The sequence below is a fragment of the Callospermophilus lateralis genome, chromosome 14, assembly GCF_048772815.1.
Source record: "Callospermophilus lateralis isolate mCalLat2 chromosome 14, mCalLat2.hap1, whole genome shotgun sequence".
NCBI lineage: Eukaryota > Metazoa > Chordata > Mammalia > Rodentia > Sciuridae > Callospermophilus > Callospermophilus lateralis.
In genome coordinates this window covers 20,281,712-20,294,970 of record NC_135318.1, presented here as the reverse complement: position 1 = coordinate 20,294,970, position 13,259 = coordinate 20,281,712, and the positions used below count along the sequence as shown (strand labels likewise).

General features: G+C 51.3%; 3 protein-coding genes across 6 annotated transcripts; 2 read left to right on the top strand and 1 right to left on the bottom strand.

Annotated features, from left to right (window-relative positions):
* Positions 1-792: 792 nt before the first annotated feature.
* Positions 793-2,016, top strand: Prr30 (proline rich 30). Its single transcript, XM_076833889.1, has one exon. It carries the CDS (start codon positions 793-795, stop codon positions 2,014-2,016), a length of 1,224 nt encoding a protein of 407 aa, XP_076690004.1.
* Positions 2,017-3,224: 1,208 nt separating this feature from the next.
* Preb (prolactin regulatory element binding) lies at positions 3,225-7,130 on the top strand. Of its 3 annotated transcripts, none has more exons than XM_076833398.1 (9): positions 3,227-3,575; positions 4,258-4,447; positions 4,630-4,850; positions 5,017-5,097; positions 5,210-5,334; positions 5,531-5,704; positions 5,810-5,882; positions 6,055-6,214; positions 6,397-7,130. In XM_076833398.1, exons 1-9 carry the CDS (start codon positions 3,441-3,443, stop codon positions 6,489-6,491), a joined length of 1,254 nt encoding a protein of 417 aa, XP_076689513.1. In that variant the 5' UTR covers positions 3,227-3,440; the 3' UTR covers positions 6,492-7,130. The 3 variants fall into 3 exon arrangements, with proteins under 3 accessions (XP_076689515.1, XP_076689513.1, XP_076689514.1); XM_076833399.1 differs by lacking the exon at positions 3,227-3,575 and adding an exon at positions 3,587-3,789; XM_076833400.1 differs by lacking the exon at positions 6,055-6,214 and having other exon boundaries at positions 3,225-3,575.
* On the bottom strand, positions 7,120-12,696 carry Abhd1 (abhydrolase domain containing 1). Of its 2 annotated transcripts, XM_076833401.1 has the most exons (9): positions 12,552-12,696; positions 9,284-9,444; positions 8,777-8,959; positions 8,551-8,596; positions 8,258-8,370; positions 7,959-8,132; positions 7,727-7,775; positions 7,470-7,635; positions 7,120-7,359 (listed from the first exon to the last, which is right to left on the bottom strand). In XM_076833401.1, exons 1-9 carry the CDS (start codon positions 12,663-12,665, stop codon positions 7,148-7,150), a joined length of 1,218 nt encoding a protein of 405 aa, XP_076689516.1. In that variant the 5' UTR covers positions 12,666-12,696; the 3' UTR covers positions 7,120-7,147. The 2 variants fall into 2 exon arrangements, with proteins under 2 accessions (XP_076689516.1, XP_076689517.1); XM_076833402.1 differs by lacking the exons at positions 8,258-8,370; positions 8,551-8,596.
* Positions 12,697-13,259: the final 563 nt, after the last annotated feature.

Here is a 13,259-nt window from a genome sequence, read left to right as displayed (position 1 = left end):
AGACAGAATTCTGGGTGAGTTTGAGGTGACAGATGCTGGAGGCAGAGGAAGGTGTATTGCCCTTTCACCATTTGATAACTCCTCTCTCTCTTCCAGGTACCCTCTTTGCTGAAGTGTCTTATGAAACAGCCCAGAGGAATCCTCATTGGTAAGAACTCAAGAGAACCAGAATACCCTCCACTCAGTTCCCATCCCCAAAGTCTCCTTCTCCAACTCCACCCCTCTCTCTCTCCTCCTTCATCTTTTCCTCCCAATTTCTTACCTCCCTGGGAGTATTTTGTCAGTTCTTCCAACTCTAAAGGTGACAAAGACTTAGGGTCTTGGTAAGTCCAGCCTGAAGCTTGGCTCTGCAACTTTCTTTCACCAGATGCAGAGCCAGAAATGGACCAATACCCCATATCATGGGCTCTGTCTCCTTCTCTGCAGATCCTATGAGCTGTGTCTTCCTCTGCTCCATCCAGAGAGTCACCGCTGCCCCTCAGTTCCCAGAAGGCAGCTCTGATTTCTCATTCCCATACATCCCTCGTCAATAGCTGACTGCAAAGAAGTGAGAAGCCAAGCTTAAACCTAGGCTCCCTGCTGAGCATCTCCCTGCTCGAGGAGAGCCCGGTGCCAGAGGGCTCAGTGTCTCCTCCTGCTGCCAATGCCCACAGCAACATCAGGCCGGAGACACACTGTACACAGAAGGCTTCCTTGATTCTCAGCCACAACCAGCCTCAGAGACCCTTGTCCCGATTCTGCTAGGTCTCTGACCTTGGTCTTGTGGCCCCAGTCCCTGTTGGATTCAAGGCAATGTTGCCTCAAAATAAGGACCAGGTGCTGCTACAGAACGCAGTGCCCCCTGGGCGCCCCCCGCAGGGCCTTTCTCAACTTGTGGACTCCTCTACCAGAAACCTACAGCCTCTCTCTCCCTACCCACCTTTCTCCTCTTCCACACAGTCCTATCTCCCTTTCTCCCTTTCTCCACTGTCCCCTAGTCCTGGCCTCCATTCCTACTCTTCTGAGTCAAATTCTGACTTTGCTCCACACTCCTACTCCTCTCCCCTCCCAAGTTCCCCCACTTTCTTTCACCAGAGCTACGGCACTATTGCCTTTCCACAGTCCTCCTCCCCCTCCAACCAACAGCTCTACCTATCTCCTCCTCTGACCCGCTCCTCCTCTCCTTCCCAGCCACACAACTCTCCCCGCTCTGGTTATCAGACTCCTTCCCTCCAGCAAGACCTACCTAGCTCCACGCTCACTTCCCCCAGCCTACCTTCTCCAGGGGTCCACTCTAACAAGCAGACATGGCACTGGCCTCAGTACAAGGAAACCAAGTCCCCTGGGGTGGTGGGAGGATGCGTGGCAAGCGAGAAGGACCCTGCAGAGTTCAGGGACCCAGGGGCCCTGGCCCAGGCCCTGGTGGTCCACCTGGGGCACCGCCGCATCGCCCACGACCTGCGGCTTCTGCTTCTGCAGCGCCTGTGGCTAGGCAAAACAGGCCAGGCCCCAGTTGTGGAGTATCCCGTATGCCTGGTGTGCCTGCGACTCCGCGGTCCCTCTTGCCCCAAAACCAAGTACAGGACTGGACCCCGGCTGCTTGCATTCCCCCAGCTACTGCCCTGTGCACAGGGCCAGGAATCTGGACCACTCCGCATAGGCATCGGCTTTGGCCTCCGCCTGCCTCAGGGCCAGGCCAGGGCCTTGCATCTGTTGCCAGAAAAAAGGCCGGAAGAAGTAGGGCTTCAGGGCAAGGCCACTCAGGCTCCTCAGCATCAAGCACCAGCAGCCCAGACCCCAGCAGCTCAGCGGCTCAGAGCCCCAGTGGCTCAGAATCAGGCAAATTCAGTCCCAGGCACACCCTCGCAGGCCGGGAGCCACAGGTCTGCAGGCCTCCCATCTCCAAGATCCACCCGGTGTTCGGGGTCTCCACCTCAGGCACCAAAACAGGCCACTGCTTCCCTGAAGCCCAAGCTGCCTCCTGCCCCAAAGAGGCCTTCCTCTCCAGAGCCTGTTCTCCAAAAGTCACAATCCTAGTTCCAGAACTGCGGAGGCTCCCTGGAGCACCCCCTCAAACCCCCACCCTCCCCACCAGGCCCCAGATCTCGGGGAGCCCCCGAGACACCCTAAAGGGCTGGTTGACTGGAGGTCAGGTCTGTTCTCCTGCCCTGAACCCTGGAAACCCCTTATGGAGTTTGCTGTCTCCTGGCTGAAGAGGACCCAAGACACCTAAAGCCCCATTCAGCCTTCAGTGTATCCAATAAAGCCTGACCCTGAGAAACTTATATTTGTGTCCTGAGCTCAAAGAATGGGTGGCTGCAGCTACAGGGGTGCCAGTTCCCTACAAGGCTAGGGTAGGAAGCAGGGATGTCAAAAGAAATAGAAGGGCCAAGGACAACGGGTGTCCTATCCCAGGTGGGGAAGGGACCCAAAAGTCCCTAGGTCCTGAGATGCACAAGGGCTAGGTCAGGCCCTTCACACTTCTAATTCAACTCTATGGAACCGGACACTGGTATCCCCACAGATGAGGTCACCAAGCCCATTCCACTTGGGGCTCTGAGATGAGGATGCAACTGCCCATTTCTCTTGGCCAGGAAGGGCATTCCTAAAGCTCATTCGCAGGGGAGCACAGGGATCCTGACATAGATGAAAAAACGAAGGCACTCTCAGAAGGGTGGGGTGTCAGGCAAGGAAGACACCTTCCAGGGAACCAAGCTGTCCCCAAGTCTGTTAGGGTACACCTTCACTGCAGAAGTGCAAATGAGAAGCCCAGAGAAAGGGAATCGAAGACTCTGCCAACCATAGGACAAGGTAAGGATGGAGAACAGTTTCCACACATTAGGAGGTAAGTGAATCTGGGATTTGAAGCCAGGTTCGTTTCAAGTCCATCTCGGCTCAAATAAGAGGCAAGAGCCGCAGGCGGTCTCCAGCCAGTGCGCTTGGACTAATCACGTCCTGCCTGGTGTAATAGATAAAGGCTGCATGTATGAGTCGGTGGATCACTCCTCAGGTGAAGAGTCGTAATTCGAGGATTTGTTTATTAAAGGCTTATTGACCCTCGGTAGCCTCTTCCAGGCCCGCCTCCGCTGCTTCCCGCGCCCAGAACAAAGATGGCGGGTCTGTGGTCACCGCAAGCGGTGAACCCGATCCGTGTCGGAATTCCGAGGCTGAAGCCCAGCGGCCCGCTAGTGCTGACGCGTACCGACGTTGTGCGCCTGCGCAGAGAAAGCCGCGGGTAGGGGCGCCTGCGCAGTGCGCGCCTTCAAGCTAGATTCAGACCCAAGTGGAGATAGCTGCTAGTGGGTGGTTAGAGTTGTCGCAACCCGGCGGGTGTGAAAAGGATCGGGAGTCCTCCCGCCAGCGACCGATCTAAGTTCAGCAGCGGCCGGGGAAGTAGCCGAAGTCCTGACGCGGCATGTCCTCGGTGCCTCGGGGCTGACAGTGAACGCGCGGCGGGCGGGATGGGCCGGCGCCGGGCTCCAGAGCTTTACCGGGCCCCGTTCCCGTTGTACGCGCTTCAGGTCGACCCCAGCGCGGGCCTGCTCATCGCTGCGGGCGGAGGAGGCGCTGCCAAGACCGGCATAAAGAATGGAGTGGTGAGAGCGCGAGGCCAGTAGGACCGGGTCACATCGCGGGCTGGGGACAATTCCGGGGCCGCAGGGGTGGCCCGCACCCCAGCTGCGGGTCCTGCCCATTTACGGTGGGAAAACCCGGCATACCGGGAACCCCCGTGCGAATTTCAACCGAGAATTTTACTCATCAGGCGGTTGAGAGACTCGGAAGGAGGAGTAAAAGCTGCACACCCGCCGGGTAGGCAGGAATGCCTAAGCTACACCTTGCGAACAGCTCCAGGGGTCTTATCCGGGCTTTTTCTTGTTGATCTGCCCTGTAGCAGGCTCCAGCGCTGCTGTTGGCCCTTAGGCTACCTAGGTTTCCTCTGTGTGTGTGTGTGTGTGTGTGTGTGTGTGATGTTAGGGATTGAACCCAAGGTCTTGTGCCTGCGAGGCAAGCACCCTACCAACTGAGCTATATCCCCAGCCCTGGTTCCTTCACTTTTTGGAGTTCCACCCTGTTTATCTGTAAACTGGAGATAATTATCCCAGCCTGCTTGCTATACAAATTTGGAAGCCCCCCCCCCCCAAAAAAAATAAACAGCTCGAAAAAACCCTGTGAACTAGAAAGTGCAGTGATCAAAAAGGGTAAGGACTAAGAGAAGTTTGCCTTGTATGTGCTCCGGGCACCCCTGAACTTTGCCCATCCTTGTTCCCTCTCTCATAGCACTTTCTGCAGCTAGAACAAATTAATGGGCGCCTAAGCGCTTCCCTGCTGCACTCCCATGACACGGAGACACGGGCTACCATGAACTTGGCACTGGCAGGTGATATCCTTGCTGCAGGGCAGGATGCCCACTGTCAGCTCCTGCGTTTCCGGGTCCATAAGCAGAAAGACAACAAGGCAGAGAAGGCAGGTGAGGAGCTTTGGGAAAAGGGTTAAATGAATAAGATTACTTTCATCTTTGTCTTTAAAGAAGTGAAACTGCAAATAAGGTCATGTTAGCAGCTAGAAGCTGTAGAAATCCTTGCCATATAGAGAGTGACCAATTCTATTTAATACAGAGGGCTGGATCCTGGCAAGCTGTTTGTATTGCAGGTTCCAAGGAGCAAGGGCTTCGACAAAGGAAGGGGGCAACCCCAGCAGAGAAGAAATCAGGAGCTGAAACCCATCCTGAGGGGGGAGAGCTCAAGGTTGAGAATTTGCAGGCGGTGCAGACAGACTTCGGCTCTGATCCACTGCAGAAAGTTGTGTGTTTCAACCATGATAACACCCTGCTTGCCACTGGAGGAACAGATGGCTTCGTTCGTGTCTGGAAGGTGTGACTTTGGGAGTTTAGGGAAGATGAATGGTAGTTGCAACAAGACCAATATTGTAAAAATCTGAATGAGTTCTGGGAAACTTGTGAGTGGCCATTGAAGAAGAGGGGTGAGGATCATAGTGCTCTTGCTATCTGGCCTAATCAGGTTGGTGGCTTGGCTGCAGGTACCCAGCCTGGAGAAAGTTCTGGAGTTCAAAGCCCATGAAGGGGATATTGAAGACCTGGCTTTGGGGCCTGATGGCAAGGTGAGGTGGAGTGTGGGAAGGGGATGCAGAAAGGAGTAAGGCAGTGCTTATATTGTTTGCACAGGAAGTAGATCCCTAACTAGCCATCTCTGGAATCTTTATTCCTAACTAGTTGGTAACTGTAGGCTGGGACCTTAAGGCCTCTGTGTGGCAGAAAGGTCAGCTACTGATGCAGCTGCACTGGCAAGAAAATGGACCCACCTTTTCTAACACGCCTTACCGCTACCAGGCTTGCAGGTATGAAGACCCTGACGGTAGCTAAAAAGGCATAGCCTAGCTATGGTGGGGGAGAGGGAAGACTGGAGGACAGGATGAGAGGAGGAGGAACTGTGGCCTTGCCAGGTGTTAACAGTCAGCATGATTAGGGACAGGAGTGCACAAACCTCTGAAGAGGAAGACCCAGCAGCTGAATAGTCCCTTGCCTGGCTCCTAGGTTTGGGCAGGTTCCAGACCAGCCTTCTGGGCTGCGGCTTTTCACAGTGCAGATCCCCCACAAGCGGCTGCGCCAACCCCCACCTTGCTACCTCACAGCCTGGGATGGTTCTTCCTTCTTGCCTCTTCGTACCAAGCCCTGTGGCAATGAAGTCATCTCCTGCCTCAGTGTCAGGTTTGAGACAATGGTGGCTTGGCTGGGCAGAGGGGTCCTGGGGGAGTTTGGGAACAGTCCTGCCTGAGTTCCTGAAGATAATGAGCCTTTTGTTGTTTGTTACAGTGAATCGGGCACCTTCCTAGGCCTGGGTACGGTCACTGGCTCTGTAGCCATCTACATAGCTTTCTCTCTTCAGGTAATGGATGGACATTGGCATAGCCCTGTAGGAAGACTTGGCTACTCTACCCTGAGTGCCAGAAGGGATCTGGCCCATCCATAGGGGAAGCCTGGTGGGGGTGGGCAGAATGTCTCCCAGAGGGAATGCTTCTAACTGGGCTTTCCCTCACTATTTTTCTTCCTATCTTCAGCGCCTCTATTACATGAGGGAGGCCCATGGCATTGTGGTTACAGATGTGGCCTTCCTACCTGAGAAAGGTCGTGGTCCAGAACTTCTCGGGTCCCATGAAACTGCCCTGTTCTCTGTGGCTGTGGACAGTCGTTGCCAGTTGCACCTGTTGCCCTCAAGGCGTGAGTCATTGGGGGTTGGGGTTCCTATCCCACCTTTAGCTGTAGCAGAAACTCACCCATAGAGAATAGCTGCTTGTTTGCTTTGTTTATAGCCATCCATCTGCCTCCTCCTTAACAGGTTGAAGGTTTTGGTCTTCAGTCTCTGAAGCCCCTTTGCTCATTTCTCTCACCTCCACCTACAGGGAGTGTTCCTGTGTGGCTGCTGCTCCTGTTATGTGTCGGGCTTATTGTTGTGACCATCCTGCTGCTCCAGAGTGCCTTTCCAGGTTTCCTTTAGCCTCTTTAGCCCCTGGGAATCAGGGACCTGGACACTGCCACCTTCAAGAGCAGAATAGAGGCCTGGACTCTTATTACTCCATTTGGATCCATAGTTGAAGCTGCCTCTGATGAGACTGATGGGCCCTGCTTGCCCTTCTCTGTTAAAGCTTGGTTGTGGCCCTATGTGATTCTGGGTCCTGGGAGCCCTGGATTCATCACCTGTGGGTCCATCCAAGACACTAATGTCTAAAGCCTGGACCATAAATACTACCTGCCTCCTTCCCTCTGTCTACCAGAGGCTCCAGTGTTGAGCTTGTCCTCCTCCAGGAACACGTGAAGATGCTGAAGACCCTGGAGGTACTGCCGTCCTTTTTAAAGAAACAATCTGTTTCTACTCCCCTCACAGCCTTCAAATGATAACCCTGGCCTTTGTTGAGACAAGGACTGGCCTGGCACCTACTGTTAAGGCAGGAAAGGGCAAAAAGAAGACTCAGGTAGCAACCTCTGAGTTCAGGTGGGTAGTGCCAAGCCAACCAGGCTAAATAAGCAGTAAGTTCCTGGATGGTCTACCCCGGCCTTGAAGAAAGGGAAAAATGAACCTCAGCCCAGTAGGCAAGAGGAGTTGATATTTAATAAACACGGGAAGATTGAACTGAGATCCCAAATGTACTCTTGTCAGCTCTTTATGTCCCCAGAAGGTGGGAGTGCCTTTAGGTCAGTCAGCTCTGCTGGATGCTGGAAGATGGCGCTGGCGTACTGATGCAAGAGGCGGTTCATGTAGCAGTGTTGCCAAGGCAGCAGCCCTTCCATGAAACCGATGTGACCACCCCGAGCTGTGATGAGCAATGCAACCTGGGGAGAGCGCTGGGCAGCCTGTAGGGGTAAGGCTGGGAGGGAGTCAGAAAAGAGGTTAGGGACCTGGTATTTAATGAGAACCCAGTTTTTCCACCTGTACCACTTTCTCTGAGGTTAAGGTTTCATGATTCAAGCTACTCACCATGGACTGGGGAGAAGGGGTCATCTGCTGCATTGAGGCAGAGCACAGGGATCTGGATGGCATTGGCCTTGGTTCTTGGGCTTGATGCTTGGTAATAGTCATCACAGTCTTTATACCCAAAGGCTATAGATGTGTAGCGCTCATCAAGCTGGCGGATTGTGCGGGCCTATGTGGTAGGGGCAGGAGGGGCTAAGGTAACAGAAGAGGAAGACAGTGGTAGAGTAATATTGGGGCTGAGGATGGTTGAAAGATTATACCTGTAGCACAAAGTCTACATCCACCACGTTTTCAATTGTCCTTCTATTTCTGGAAAAGAGTATAATCAGGGTTTATCTTGACTCCTGCTTATGGCCCAAAGCCTTTAGCCTATTGTACTGTCTCACACATGAGAAAGCCTAGGTAAGAACTGACCAAGTATTGGGAAAGCCTGGCACATCTGCTGTCCTGCCCTCTCTTCTGCTCCCTCCTATTTGCAAAGACCCTCCCTACCTGTTCACAAACTGGCAGAGCCCAGCAGTGAGGGGCCCATTGAAGAGCAGTGAGTTGAGGGGGGTCTCCAAGGAGTGAGAGGTCTCAAAGGAATCCCAGCATGCAGATAGAGTCAGTCCTGCCACCAATCCCGCAGCCTTCCCAGTTCGTGCGAGGTAGTTCAGCACCAGTATCCTGCAGGATTGGACAAGGGGCCATGAAAGAAGGTTTGCAGAGTGAGTTGGGATGGAGAAAGAAAGGATATGTAAGTGGAAAGAAGGGAAGACTGGGCCTTTGACTTAAGCCCAGGCAACCATTACCCTCCAAAAGAGATGCCCACAGCCAGCAATGGAGCTTGGGGGTAGCGGCGCTTTATGAGGTTCACAACTGTCTCTAGATCTTCAGTATTGCTGGCACAATATGCCCTGTGGGTCTAAGGGCAAATGGGATTATTGGACAGGGAGGGAGGAGACTAGAAGGTAGCAAAATAGAAGGGCTTAGGAGGTGGTGGGGAAAGGAAGGAAGGGTAGGTGGGCAGGAGGGTAGGGCCCCAGGACCAAGTGTCTCAAAAGGGAGCAGATACAGAGCCATCATGGGGAAGGAGGGTACTCACCAGCAGTTCTTCCCCACGGCAGCCCCGGTTATTAAACACGACAGCTCTGGGGGCATACATAGGTACATCAACCAGACCTTCCCCTTTTGATCCCCTCCCCTTTTGATAGGCTTCAAAGAGACCCCTGTTAAGACTCCCTTCCTAAAGCTCTCCATCAGAATTGGACTGACTTCTCCCTATTACAATTTCTCAGGCTCCCCAACTTCTGAACTATGCCCATCCTTACCTGTAGCCGTCCCTTAAAGCTTGGCTTGCCAGGTGTAAAATGTATGTCTCTTGGCTACTGCCACTGATGCCAGGAAGCAGCAACACAATGGGTTGGGTGGCAGGATCAGAGTAGTGACTGCTGGTGGGCTGCTCTGCCCAGTCTAGCATGAACTGGCCTCCATCTGGAGTTTGGAGAACTTCACTGTGGTTTGGAAGAGATGGGCAAATACTAGGGATTTGATGTACTTCAAAAGTTATCCCCTGCCTCACCTACACGTCCGAAAGTTTCCCACTAGCATCATTTGAAGGTATGCTTATGTAAAAAATAAGACTGACCAGAATGGGGCATGAGATTGAATATTACCTTGTGGTGTGCAATCAGAGAGCCCTTCCATTTACTCAATCTCACTGTGCCCTCAACACACTGAGGTAAATGGAGCAAAGATTACCTTCACTTTAAAAGAGGTAGATAGGTTTCCCCTAGGGACTTGCAGCTTCATGTCCACCCCATTCTGTCCCTTCTTACCTCCGGTAAGGGACTAGGGGCTGAGACTGTAGGAGGACTCGAAAGATGGTTTGTAGCCGTCCCTCAAAACACCACAGTGTGGGGTAGAAAATTTCCATAGTGATTGGACAGTGTTGCTCCAGGAAGGCCAGAAACTGGGGTCCAGCCACCAGGCGAGGCCTCTGTAATCACATAGCATAATCTTCCTTGATTTTTGATTTTTGCCCCATAATCTTCCTTGATTTTTGCCCCATAATCTTCCTTGATTTTTGCCCCAAGCTTGTGAGGCACCCAGCACCAGGAAGTGAGTAACCCTTCTCCCCAGAGGTCAGCCTAGAGGACCCTGCTTTGCCAAGTGACATATTTACCACATCTAGTCACGAATGGCCATGAACAGTCAGCCAGAATTCCACAGAACCCCAGTCCTGGAGTGTCACCTCTCCCAAATTGACCCTAAAGTGAGAGCTGCTGCAGCTGAGTGCTGACTGCCTCGCTCAGCCTATCCCTGCTCCCAACCTACTTGGGAGTCAGCAGGTAATATAAAGCTGATCCCCTGCAGGAAGAGCTGGGGTTGTGAGTAGGGGCTGAAAAAATGTAGCACCATTGGCAGTCTTTTCCTTGCTGTCTTCTTCCTGAGGTGCCCTCTGGCCACAGGCCCCTCTGGATTTTAGTACCTCATCTGCATATTCCTGTTGTTCCTAATGTCTCTGCTCACTGTTGAAGGGCTTCTTTCTACAGGGCACCTACTATTAGACCTTTCTCTACAGAAAGAACAGTCTTCATGTAAACAAATATTTTTATTCATGCCAGCCAAGACAAAGGGCCAGCAATGGGATAACAGGGGCAGATGAGATTAGTGGGTACTGACCTAACTTTCGCTTTCCCTGCTTGGCTCAGAATAGGCCTCAAGTGAATGAAGGCCCAGCCACATAGAAAGCTTAAGAAGGAGTATGTGGAACAGGCAAAAGGCCTCAGCCTCAGTAACAGAAATTGCATTTCAGAGGAACTTGCTCGGATTCCTCTCTTTTCTTATAATCCAGATGCTCAAAAGGGACTGGGCAAATGATAAGATAAACCAGAGAGGTCAAGTTAATAGTATGACTTTTGGGAGATATGACTTGGACCCTGCTCCTTAAACTCTGGAATAAAAATAATGACTCACAGGGTGCTAGATGCACTAGTTTAAGCCAACCTTATGAGATAAGATATAAGTGAAGAAGTTATGATTCTCAAAGGTCATCTGGTTTACCTAGTCACATAGCAAACGAGGCAAGGCAGAATTAATAATTATGGTATCACAGTAATACTTGTAGGTAAAATCTGGAGTGCTCATTATGTTCTAAGGCATTGTGCTAATAAGCACTTTACATGATTTTATTTTATGATTGTCATAATGGTTCTTTAAGCTCTATGATCCCTCTCTGTGAACAGTCTGAAAGTCAAATTATAACTTGTCAGAAGTCAAACTTGGGGCACTTGACCACTGAGCCACATCCCCAGCCCTGTTTTGTATTATTTAGAGACAGGGTCTCACTGAGTTGCTTAGTGCCTCAATTTTGCTGAGGCTGTCTTTGAACTCTCGGTTCTCCTGCCTCAGCCTCCTGAGCTGCTGGGATTACAGGCATGCGCCTGGATCAAACAACAGCTTTGTGTCAGAGCTGAAGATTCAAATCCAAGATGTTCTGACTAGAACTGAGCCATTTAGTCACTGTACTATATTACCTCCTAATTGCCAAGATTTTGAGTTGCTATCAACTTATTAAATTCTCACACAGCTCAGTAGTAGAAAACAAGACCAACAAATTAGTTTACAGGCTTGACTTATGTGAGTTAGCCTCTTGATCTCTAGCAAAATGTTTCTTAACTCAATCCTAGTAATATGTCATTGGCTGCTGTGGATAAATCAGTACTAATCCATTACCAAGCTGGACAGCCTAAATTCCATGTCCTCGGGCTCTCCAGAATGGTACTTTCCTTGCATCAGTATCTGGAAGTCAAGAAAGGGTTTGGAGTATAGAGTAGGGACTCTGCTGTGTGGCTGGATGCAAGCAAAGAAAAATGTTTTATTCAGGACAGGTCTGATCTGACCATCTTTCCAAATCTGCTGTATAAGGTGAGGCTTAACAGTATTGTGAGACTGTGGGATTTTAAACTGTTTTTATTAAGGAAGGCTTATTATTATTATTATTATTATTATGGTGAGGATCAAGTCCAGGGCCTCAAGCATGCTAAGAACACACACTCTACCACTGATCTACACATCCAGCCCAAACTTAGAAGTGTCTTGAAATGTTGCTCAGGCTGGTCTGAACTCTTGAGCTAAAGCAATCCTCCTGCCTCAGTCCTAGCCCCAACAGCTGTGACAACAGGTGCAAGAGCCACAGGGCTCAGCTCCTATAGGCCTTTTATTTACATTTGTGTGTGTGTGGGGGGGGTATTATTGGGGATTGAACCCAAATGAGGCACAAGACCTTTCCCACTGAGCCACATCCCTGATCCTTTTTATTTTTTAATTTGGGTCAGGGTCTCACTAAATTTCTTAGGGCCTCACTAATTTGCTGAGACTGGCCTACAATTTGTGATTCTCCTGCCTCAGCCTCTTAAACCACTGGGATTACAGGTGAGCACCACCACACCAGGCTCCTATAGGCCTCTTCTAAGGACTTGAATCAATAGATTTCTTGTTGAGACTCAGCTAGCTGAAACAGATTTTTAATGAAGATCAAAAGATTTTTCTGTACTTATAAAATTTCAGTAAGAAAATCCCCAAATTGATCAAAATCAGCCTCTTTATACTTTTTCATCACACTATATGGTGGAGAACTTAATACAGGGCTGAATGTACATAGACAGTTAAGGTTATCCATCAGGTCTGACAGCCCTCAAAGGAAGGGAGCCTTTATTGGGCTGATGGAGGTGGTCCTGGGATTGCCTACAAACCACAGGCCTGTTTCCATCATTAAGTGCTGCTAATGAGAAAACTGCTAGACCACCTAAAAAGGAAAGCGGAGTGTGCACGTCTCTTTTGACACTTCAGGATGTCTTTCATCCCGCCTTTCCCCAAATGCCTGTCCACATGGTGCCCAGCCGGATCAGCTGGCATGGGAGAATGCAGAGAATCTAGGGAGGCAAAGAACTGACTCTCCATTAAATGATAAAAGCAAATTTCACCTGAGGCACGAGACCTAACCATCAAAGTTTTCACAAAAGGCTCGAATTCCGGTTGGAAGTGGCTCCCTACACCCGAGTACCCCAAACCCACCGTTCAGAGCGCTGGGCTCGCACCCACCTGGAGCACACACGCCCAATAGTAGCCCAAGTAGAGGGCAACGCCAAGAGCCAAAAGCAGAGAGAATGTCTCTGTCCATGTGCCGTTCTGGGAGCTCAGGGAGGAACTCAGCATCTTGGGTAGGGAGCTCCCAACTCCCAAGCTCCCGACCGGCTCCAGATCCTGAACCTTGACTCTTCCGCTCGCAGTTCGGCGTCGGCCCCGCCCCTTTCACACCATTGGTCGGTCTTCAAAGACCCGCCTCCCGCCTGTGCTGGGAATGGAGTGATGAGAGGCGGTGCCAGGGCGCTGAGTGAGCTGCGTAGCTGCCTTCACTGAGGCAGCACCAATGACTTGCCAATGGCCTCCGGCCCCCTCTTCCTTACCTCCCAAGTCCCCTTCGCGGTTACAAGCGTGCAGCTCAAGGACAAGCAGCCTCTCCCACGGCTGCCATCTTGTGAGCCATCTCTGGCTCCCTCCTCTAATTTCCCCTGCAACAGCAAAATCAAACATCCTGGTCAGAACTCTCCAATTACTCAATCACACTCTGGGCACAGCCATTCTTGTGGGATATTTTGCCCTGCCATGCAGAGTATATTCACAGTGACTTTCATACATAGGGTACAACCACTGTCCAACTGTGACAACCCCAAACTGTTACGCGCTGCGGATTCTGATGCTCAGTGGTGGCAATCCAAATCCCAGGCTAATGTCATTCCTGCAGTGTCA

Excerpts from the sequence above, each read along its gene's own strand:
- Prr30 (XM_076833889.1), top strand. The coding sequence starts at position 793 with ATGTTGCCTCAAAATAAGGACCAGGTGCTGCTACAGAACGCAGTGCCC.
- Preb (XM_076833398.1), top strand. The coding sequence starts at position 3,441 with ATGGGCCGGCGCCGGGCTCCAGAGCTTTACCGGGCCCCGTTCCCGTTG. Across the intron at positions 4,851-5,016 it reads GCTTCGTTCGTGTCTGGAAG|GTACCCAGCCTGGAGAAAGT; the intron begins GTGTGACTTTGG and ends GCTTGGCTGCAG. Across the intron at positions 5,335-5,530 it reads TACCGCTACCAGGCTTGCAG|GTTTGGGCAGGTTCCAGACC; the intron begins GTATGAAGACCC and ends CCTGGCTCCTAG.
- Abhd1 (XM_076833401.1), bottom strand. The coding sequence starts at position 12,665 with ATGCTGAGTTCCTCCCTGAGCTCCCAGAACGGCACATGGACAGAGACA. Across the intron at positions 8,371-8,550 it reads GCCGTGGGGAAGAACTGCTG|ACCCACAGGGCATATTGTGC; the intron begins GTGAGTACCCTC and ends ATTTGCCCTTAG. Across the intron at positions 7,776-7,958 it reads CTCTGCCAGTTTGTGAACAG|AAATAGAAGGACAATTGAAA; the intron begins GTAGGGAGGGTC and ends ACTCTTTTCCAG.